This window comes from Montipora capricornis, chromosome 11 (assembly GCF_036669925.1).
Source record: "Montipora capricornis isolate CH-2021 chromosome 11, ASM3666992v2, whole genome shotgun sequence".
Lineage (NCBI taxonomy): Eukaryota > Metazoa > Cnidaria > Anthozoa > Scleractinia > Acroporidae > Montipora > Montipora capricornis.
The window spans coordinates 15,541,046-15,551,045 of record NC_090893.1 but is presented as its reverse complement, the minus strand read 5'-3'; the positions used below and the strand labels follow the sequence as shown (position 1 = coordinate 15,551,045).

Below are 10,000 nucleotides of genomic sequence, written 5' to 3'. Positions count from 1 at the left end.
GCAACTTAACAGCGTTCGCTGTTGACACCATCATTTATACTTCCTCTTTACTTTCTTATATAATCAAGAATACAGTACAGGATCAGTATCGTCAGTATCAAATTTAAAATTGTGCATTTCCAATACAACAGGTTTTCGTCTATTTTACGTTAACATTTGTTGACACCTTTTTTCTTAAGTTTTTTGCTCAGTTTTTACTGGTGATATCGTAAGTCATTTGTAAGAACTCGAGCCAGTGTGGATGCGTGCCTCTCTCTCTCCAAATCGAGAGAGAACTACACTTAAGTAATAGCCTTTGGCTTAGGGGTTGTTTCATTCATCGAATGAACTTTTTGGGGTTTTCGTGTAGGATTTCCGCATCAATCCAATTAATTATGCTTGCCCTAAACTAACGGGGGGGGGGGGGGGGGGGTACTCCCTTATAAGGGCTTAATGGGGACGTGCGGCCAGCCAGAGTATGTTTTTCGGGATTTTTGTCTTGAACAGGGTATCGAATTTATCATTTTTTGTCTTAATCAGGGTATCGCATTATTCAAATTTTGTCTTAAACTGGGTTAAATGTCTTAAAAGGGGGTATCAAAAATCGGAATTCTCTCTTAAACAGAGCAGGAAAATCAGCGATATTTGTCTTAAACAGGGTCAGGATATGAGGGGCCGCGCCGCACCTCCCCACCCAGGGATATATCAAATTCCCCCCCCCCCCCCCCCGGGGCCCAAACTACCTCTCTCCCCTACGGTTCATCTCCGGCGTAATCGAGAGAATCTTTGATTGTACTTGCGTGATAAGACGCCGGCCATCTTGGTGCCAAAACAATAGCAAAATGTAGCTCAAATCCCCTTGAGACTTCTTTGCTACTGTTCTTTCCACTAACATGGCCGCCGTGATGTCAGAATTGCACGGAAAACGGTACACAGGCAGCAAGCTGTTCCAAGTTACAAAAGCATGAAAATTATCTCATTTAAACTTTTTTCTCTCCTTTTTTCTTAGGTTTTGTTTGATATTTGAGGAAAAAGGCCCGATGCAAGCCAGAATCGAAATAAATCATTGTTTTGACTTCTCTAAGTCAAAGCTGACGTAAAAAAAGCAAAATATTGTTAACAATAAACTGACAACTGAAGTATAGTACTTGAGACAAACACTGAGATCTGTGATCAGGGGGAGAGATTTCAGCTGCATGGTAAAAGCGCCGTTGATCATGAGTCGATGAACTCGGGGTAATCCTTAATTTGTAGAAAAAGTCTACATAGATCTCATAACAAAGAAAAAATGATTCTTTTTTTCACTGTATTTACAAAACAATTCACTCCGAAATGCCCGGCTTTCTGTATGATAGGTGAAGAGGAGTTATTTCGATCCCAACAAGGCTGTTTCGCGCTAGAAGTCGCTGTCTTACCAACCTACCAAAACATATTTACAGTTATTTACATGAGCATCGTTCTGTGCTTGTTCGATTCGAACTAGTCAAACGTTAATAAGAGTCAGATAAATTAGCAATATGAAGATTGGTCGCTAAGACACCCTTTCGGCACAATAGTCTCTTGATCAAAGTCCAAATTCTCAGTAACTTCAACAACTTCTGGAGTATACTTTTCGGTGGATGAGGTCGAGTGCTGGTAGCAAGGGTTGTTGGGATTTTTCTCTCCTTTTTCACCTTTTGACTGCAGGCATCGCGGAATTGTGCTTTTTGAACAGCTACCGCTGTGCAACCTGCTCGCGGGGCGGGGCTGTCCTGGTGGCCCTATATGTAAGACCTCACGAAATGACTGCCTGAAAGATCGGTTGAGGGCGTTGTAAATCACCGGGTTATTGGCATGATTGGAGACAACTAACACGAAGGAGAACATGTCCAGCCAATGAGGAATCCTGAATCCCAAATTCGTCATGTCCAGAATGTTTATCACACTCGCAGGAATGTAGCAAATGATAAACACAACGATAACTGTGAACAGAGTTGTAGCAATTTTGATGTCTTCTACATTGACCGAAGGTTGGTCCCGCCGAAGGTTTCCGATCATGGTGCCATGTGCTTTGATAATCTTGTAAATCTTGAAATAGCAAAAAAGGATAATGCTGAAAGGAATAGCCACTACCAAAGTAGCAAAGGTCAGCGTGTAAGAGATATTTCGACTGAACAGGAAATGACAGACGCATTTTCCGACTTGATACTCGTGCGCCGACCACCCGATGATTGGTGCGAGCGACAGGACGAAGGGGATGAACCACGTGACCGCAAGAATCCGAAGGGTATTGCTGTAGGAGAAGATTCGATCGTATTTCCCTCCTTCCACAATCTTAAAATACCGGTTTACACTGATTGCACAGAGCGTAAGCAGCGAGGTAGCGCCCAGAAGCACAGTCAGAAAACCGTTCAGTTTGCACAAAGGCTCCCCAAAGATCCACTCTCCTTTGTTAATGATGGTTGCTAACATAAATATGAGGTTCGCAGAAGCGAGAATGTCGGCCGCTGCCAAACTGATGAGAAAGAAACTTCCACTCTTGCGATGCGAGCGACGCTTTTGTTGCCACAACACAATTATAACAAGAATATTTCCAATGATTCCAAACAGAATAATCAATGCAACTACAGGGGCCAATATGGCGACAGCTGCTGCAGACCAGTGAAAGTCGGGCAAAACCGAGTGCGCCATTGTGCTTCAAGAAGGCAGCTTGTATTCAAACTGAAAAATAAGAAACCAGATTACTGACGAAACCATCTTCTACAATAATTTCCATTCAACGCTTAAGAGGGATTTGCAGAGATAAAACGGCATTTAGAACTAAACCCTTCAAATTCCGGCCTTTGTATGCTAAAATTGTAAAAGATTTATGATGTAACAGGGACTTAACCGTGACAAAGGTCAATTTTTCTTGAGGAGAAAACGACACGTATTTAGCAAAGTTCACTGCAGTGAAATAAACTCGGACCGAGTCGTGAACAATATTGATAGGTATATGGCTTAAAATGAATAAGACTGCAAAGGGACCTTTTAAAGGAAGTCCTTTCTGCTGCCCCACATACGGATTCTAGACGTTCCTGATAAAACCTCTTTTAGTCTTAGGTCATATCTCGATTATAATTTCGTCCCATTTCGGGAAACACCAGCTACATCTCGTTCAATATCGTCAAGAAGTATTATTCTGCTCCATCTGTCTGCCATGTACTAAGCACTTCTTAACGGATTCCTTAAAGCCGATCTGACAACTAAATTAAGCCCCAGCACTTTCTCAACAGCAAACATGAACACAATAGATACTGAAGCAACCTCCTGAAAATCACTGTGACAAATTTCACGTTTGCATGGTGAAACCCCCGAAGGATACACTTTACTCACTTCAAAAATAAAGGATTTAAACTGACTTGATCCAAACATGATCAATCCAAGAACCAGAGACACCAACGTCAATTTTCGGAGAAAAATCTGTTCGGAAGACGATTTGAGATCTAGAATTTTCGGAACATTTGTTGTAAAATTCCTTGCTTGCTTGCCTGTCCTAGGATTTTCGAACAACTAAAACATGGTATAATTGCCCATTTTAAACGAATTTTTACCCTAAAAAGCTCACCTAGAATTTTCGAGAGCCCTTTTGTCTGGCTGAAATTTTCGAAAAGGTAAGTTTTGATCCCTATAATTTTCGGATCAATAGACTTTCGGCCAGGGAATCCGAACAGATGAAAAATTTTTAGAGGATAAAAATATACCTGTATCTAACGTTAGATACTAAAATACATTTGAGCTATACTCTCGTTGGGTGCCCCTGAAGAACTTGAAAACTGTTTCGTTCAGTTAGGTTCGAATTCATTCTCTATCATCTATAATATGGTCTTACATGTACATCTACAGGTACACAGACTTTTCAGCTGTGGAATTTGCCGCTTTGCCTTCGTTTAGCTGCTTTGTAAGACGCAATTGTTTTCAGTGTTTCAAACTTGCCGACGATTAAAAGAATAGATGAAGTACATACGTCATAAAGTTTTGACTTCCACAAAAGTGAAACGAAACTGTCTGATCCCAAATGTGTCCGATTCGAGAATGTCGGTTGTTACGCCTTTTTGCCAAGTATCAGCAAACAACTCTGCTGGCATTGAAAACTGGCAATGGGAAAACAGACCCAAATATGCGATAACAATTTAAAATTAGCTGCCAGTTGGCTAACAAACTCCCGTAAATAACTTTTTTGCCGGCGTTCCAAAGTGTTCTTTAAGGCGGAAACCATCAAAAATTGACATTATCAAATGCTTTCTACTTAACAACAGCGGCGGAAACAGATAGAGCCCTTGACAGATCAGAGAGGGTTAATCGAAATCTTCTTAAAATCCTTTTGCAAAGTATTAGCAGGGAGTGATTTACGATACGTGGAGATGTTTAGAACGGCGCTTCATTCTCGGCTCCATTGTGTTTTGCAAGAATAGTAGGCTACATAGCTAGACTACATACATAACCCACTAAAGAATAATCCACGTTTTGTTACGAATACAAGAAAAAACGCGAAAGTAAAGACCCACCGAGAAAGAGGAAAGATTAATTACTGTGAACACTCAGTGATGCGAAACTCAATACCCTGCTTCGCGTTAAGATCCTTTATATAATTGGATCGAAATTCTGATGTCCTTATATCTGCAAATTCATTACACGTGGATCAAAAGGCATGCTGCAAAAAATGCTGACTTGTCGACTATATGTCCATGGGCCTTGCTTAACGCAAGGAAAACATTAAGTCGACTAAGTGCGGCTATTTCAGTAAAAATCCTTTGCAATGGTCTCTTTTTTTTTCTCGTTGAAGTCTGACCCGTGCATTGCCCGGCAACAGTGTTCTCTTGTGGAGCCTTCAGATGCAATTCACAAACTTCGAGATTTTAGTCTGATGTAAGTTCTCCCATTCATTTTCCCAGGCCAATTTAATATAAGTCACCGTAAAAAATAAGTAGCACATGAAGCAGTTTTTGATATGCCTATACTGTCTTGGTAGAGATGTGGCCTACGAAGCAAACTTTACATTAAAAGAACGTCAGAGGAACTCTGAAAACAGCTTACTTTGTCGTGGTAAGAAAACTCTAGCGCAGTCGATAAGAAAAGATTCAGAATAAACCAGATGGATATGTTTCGAGGTTGCTGGCTCTTCTTCGATGGTTCAGTACTTGAAATACAAAATGACTTACAAGTAAGTACTGAAAAAAAAAAAGATTATTGCTTTTTTGAGTTTTGTATCGCGGAGGTAAAATATTTCGTCCTGTACGATAAGCATCAAGGTGTCACCGAAGATTAGTTAATTAAGTGGCTTAGTTTAAAGAATTTGAAAGTAAAATAAATTTAATTCATCGGACGGAGCCAGTTATCTCGTTTGAAAAGTGGATAACGTAGGAAACGACAAAGGTCGTCTTAGAGATGTCTGTGTCAAAAAGGAAGGAATTCTTCACACTTGAAGCTTTGTCGGTTTAGTTAATCCTATGCAAGCCCGATCTTGCCCGCTCGAGACACGCTTTGTGACATCCAACAGACTTTCGCAATCATTAAAAGGCAAAAGCCAAATCTGGTACGTAATGTTGAAGATTAAGTTTATTGCGGTCACCACATCATTTTTAGTTTGATGGCAATAATTTAATGGAAACATTAAAATATATGTAATTGTTCTATGTGTCCCATTTAACCACAGGGCGGAAATTTCCCGCCACAGCGCGCGACGCTCAAGGCGTGCAAGGAAACACTGATACCGCTTTAAAAAACAATGAGAATCATCGGTCAAGTTTAAAAATGATTCGCAACCTAATGGCGATCAATATATATAAAACCTCTCCTTATTTTCCTTGCTTGGACAGATGTACGGATTATGCATGAAGTAAATGACCACTACGGCATAGAGTCTACAAGCCGACGAGGGTATGGAGAAAATGAGTCTTGATATCATAGCATCGAAGACAAAGTATTGAAACATTGTTTTGATTTTTGGATGATTTTTGGCAGGACAAATGCCATTTTTTTGAGGGAATTGGTTTGATCATACAACCTTTGTTATATACTTGAAATTACGAAAGAATGAAATTCTTGTATCATCTATTAAAATTGGGAAACGTAACGTGACGTAATGTTATCTTTGGCCTCTGACACTTTGCCTCTGTCAGGCAGATAGGAAACAATTCTGAAATCCATTTTGCAAAGCATTCCAACAATAACTAACTCAGAAAAAAACCGTCTCAATAGATGTCACTGCGATGTTTGGCACACTCCATGCAAACGTCTCGAAAAAATTCCGCAATTAAATACGATCAACACTGTACAATAGTGGAGTATGGAAATAGCTTACTCAAGCGAGCACTATGAAACACCTCGTACAGCAACAATTAGAAGCATCACGGGGCATACTGCTCAGTAGCTTTCATTTGAATGGTTAAATATAAGGATTTCACCCACAGACTCAAACGAAAAGATAGAACCACCTCGTACAGAATAAGAAACATGTTCAGCAGCTTTCATTTGAATGGTCACACTTAATTAAGGATATGATTTCACCCATAGATTCGAAAGTAAGAGCCTTGGACAACATAGTGCCATCAGATCAGCCCTAATGGTCCAATTAAGAATCACAGACTTAAAAGTTAGAATCACCTTGTGCAGCATAATAAACATCATCTCCAAGTATTGCTCAGTAGCTTTCATATTTGACTGCATGGTCATAAAATACTGAGGTTATCATCCAGACTAAAACGTTGCAAACAGCACAAACGCACCTCGGTGCCTCTACGATGATTTTAGAAGAATAGTTACACATGATACAAGTCGTCACTATATAGACAGATGGACTACCGTCAAATTATAATGGGTTATTCTATAAGCAGCAAGGTCGCATTAAAACTCAACAAAGTAACAGCCTCGTCCAAAGCCAGGCTGAAAATTTCTTGATTACTAACCAAATAAAAAATTGCAGACTAGACACAAGATTACAAATAGTAAACTGTTACACTTTGCATTAAAAACTATGGTTTGTGGTAAATGACACAAATTAACAACTTGTTAGAAAGTCTTGAGCTCACCTATTTCACTATTTTCACGCTTCTGCAAAGAAGAGATAAATGTTATCTTTCTCAGGGCTCTTTGATCGCTTCGGATGGGCAAGAGATGCACTTTGCAGAATACTCCACCGGGTCGATGTCTTCTTGTACAGACCTCCTGTTAGCTTTATCAGTTCTCAATAATATATAATAGGAAGATTTAGACCGGTGTCGATTTCACATTCCATTTATAGCTTAACAGAGGGATTATCCCCGCCTTATTTTTGAATGACACGTACGAAAGGAAGTGTTAATGCACATAAAGATTTTGCATTGGGATTAAACTCTTCCAGTGTCATAATTTTCTTTTCATTTTTGAAGCAAGATTGATGAAGGACCTCAAATCTGCTTCCAAAGTGAGGGAAATCCGGCCTCGATTTTCATCACAACTTGTCAACAGTCATTTTACCTTAAGGCTGCTTAGTCTAAACAAGAATTTACTTAGGTTCCATTTCGGGCTCTCCATGCTTAGACTCGGTGTCATGTTGAGGTTCATAGTCTTGCCGGCTCAGCTTCAACAGAATTTTTTTTTCTCCTTCTACTTTGAACATTATTGCTTTCATTTTAAAAACTTCGGCCTTTCCTTGAATAGTTTGATTTGATTTGCTTAGTTTCACGAATATTAATTACTCGCACAGTACTAGCACACTTGACATATCACTAAAATTAATTTGCGACCTCATCTTGACACATAAGTTGCAGAATTTTTGAAGATTTAATCACTGCTGACAACAAGGTCACTTTCAAATACATTTTTCACACGATCACCAAACTGCATTACGTTGATAAGAAAAAAAGATTTCTTTTCTATAGCCTTGGGATTTGCATCGAGTCAATTAGTTCGAACTTCCGTTCAGTTCCTTTCAAACATTTTAGAAAAAAAACACCGTATAATGTCAAGTTCATTAATTTGTTTTCAGCGTTGTAAACTTTCGACTGAAACTTACCGGAATAGTTTTGTTAAATTCTTAATATGGACTTGTGGTTCAAATGGATAAGAAAAATGTATAAAATCAGTAAGCATTTCTACTAGTACTTTAGTGAGAGAAGGTGACAAACCCCGGGTGACAAACCAATCAATCAAATACAAAACCAATTATGTTTTGCAACAATAATCATCTTACGCGGGGTAAGCCTTATTTATTCCTTGCGCTGTTTATACCGATATGGACTTTTTCCAATAGATCTCTGCGAAAGAATGAATGATCGATGTTACTTTACTTTTCGTAAAACGGAGAAATTTCGTTTGCGGTGCATGTGTGAGCATGTTTTCGAACATCGTCTTACTGGGGCTTGTTGAATGCGTGTTACTATATTAGCCTCGCCTTGCTTATCAACCCGACAAACTTTGATTTGAATGCCAGAACGTAATTCAGCTCTTAAGGCCTTGCATATCTCTGCTAAGTAATGGAATGATTGCTCTTCAACTTCACCCATCAGGAACTTTGCTATTTAAGAACAAAATGCTTCGGAGGATTGCTCACCGATGGCCCTTCTGATGGGGTTTGGACCTGTCTCTAAGCAAAACTATAAAATGTAGGTCCCCGCAAACATGTTTCTCAATGTTTTCAGGGATTATTTGTGGGTTTTATATTATCTTTGAATTCAGCTCTGTTTGAACTATTCGAAACAGGGATTCCGCTAAAGAAAATGATGTAACGATGAAAGTGCAAGGATTTTTTCAATTTAATTCTCATGTTTTTCATTCATTTAGGGGAGTTCGATCGAACGTGCAGTTCACTGATCAGTCCATATATCTGAGAAGTTATCCTTACCATAGAATCCCTTTATCAACGCCGCTTGATTTCTCAATACGTGCTATCCAATTCTCAGTCCCTCTGAGACTGGAGCACGTTCTCAAATGGGCAACTTACGTACACGGTTAAAGCCGGAGGTCCGTTGAGTTTGAACAGCTGGATTAAAGAGACGCAGTGACTGCATGTTTAATGAATTATTCCATGAACGTGCCTTGTTAATGACAGTCCAGTTCAATCCTAACAAGAGCGAATGGAATGCCGGGAGTGTTTCATTAAATTGTAGTAACATTCGAACGATCTGACGCGTGCACATTTCGGCTTCCTACACTGACAACTCTTGGGCAAGGCTCGATCATACGGCATATGTCAGAGCTGATAACCGAAAGTAACGAGCCTACCACAGGAAACGCCGATATGGAAGGTTGAAAATGTAATAATTAAACGATATATTTTCGATTAAAAAAAAAAAACACGTTTGGATCTTCTCTACCAAAGTTTGGAGCGCAGAATACTTGCATAGTTTTATTCGTTTGACCAAAAAGGTTAATTAGCAGTGAGTAGTTGATTCGAAAAAATCCTCGTGCTCCATCGAAATAGTCGAACCTACGAGTGACCCTCTTTTTGTCGCAACCGAAGACACAACTGCAGTTATCAGGAAAACTAACTTTTAAATACAAGGACACCAATGAAGAATTCACGAGCTGATGTCACTGTTAATAAAAGCTGACTTTTTCCACTTTCAAAGTAACTAGTAATAGTTTTCACTACTTAACGTCTGCCCCCGTCTAAGATGATACAGATGGCAGTTGAGTGTTTTCCACAGAATTAATATGTGCTGCACATTGTGATGTGGTTAGGATGTGGCTAGGACGCTTGTCTTGAGATCCGGAGTTCCCGGGCTGAAGACTCGTTCTGACCATGCAGTCGTTGAATTTGATCCTGGTAGTCCCTGGTTCAACTTCTCAGCCGCACTTGTAAATAGCCAACTGGTTCGCCTTCGGCCAGTTGGGATTCTTAACAGTTGTTGTTGTTGTTCCTACGTTCAGTCGTTTCGTTGATTGTGTTTCATTGGCCCTGAAAAGCCCCTATGGGGAGTGGTCAATTAAAAATAATATGATTTTGAAAAATGTATTCATATTATTTTATATGTAGTTGGGTAGGTAAATGAAAGTGAAAGGTATACAAGAGAGATGGATG

At 39.5% G+C, this 10,000-nt stretch overlaps 1 protein-coding gene across 7 annotated transcripts in view; it reads right to left on the bottom strand.

The window, feature by feature from the left end:
- LOC138023991 (melatonin receptor type 1B-B-like) overlaps nucleotides 1–10,000 on the bottom strand; it is a 23,482-nt gene that overhangs the window by 27 nt on the left and 13,455 nt on the right. For 3 of the 7 annotated variants that reach the window (XM_068871077.1, XM_068871075.1, XM_068871079.1), the window contains one exon: nucleotides 1–2,679. This exon is cut by the window's left edge and continues 27 nt beyond it. In XM_068871077.1, the coding sequence (XP_068727178.1) occupies nucleotides 1,489–2,649 (1,161 nt within the window). In that variant the 5' untranslated portion in view covers nucleotides 2,650–2,679 and the 3' untranslated portion in view covers nucleotides 1–1,488. Of the gene's footprint in view, nucleotides 2,680–3,964; nucleotides 4,157–5,034; nucleotides 5,056–6,603; nucleotides 6,627–7,028; nucleotides 7,187–10,000 lie in introns of those variants that run through there. The other 4 variants (XM_068871076.1, XM_068871080.1, XM_068871081.1 and 1 more) reach the window with 4 other exon arrangements.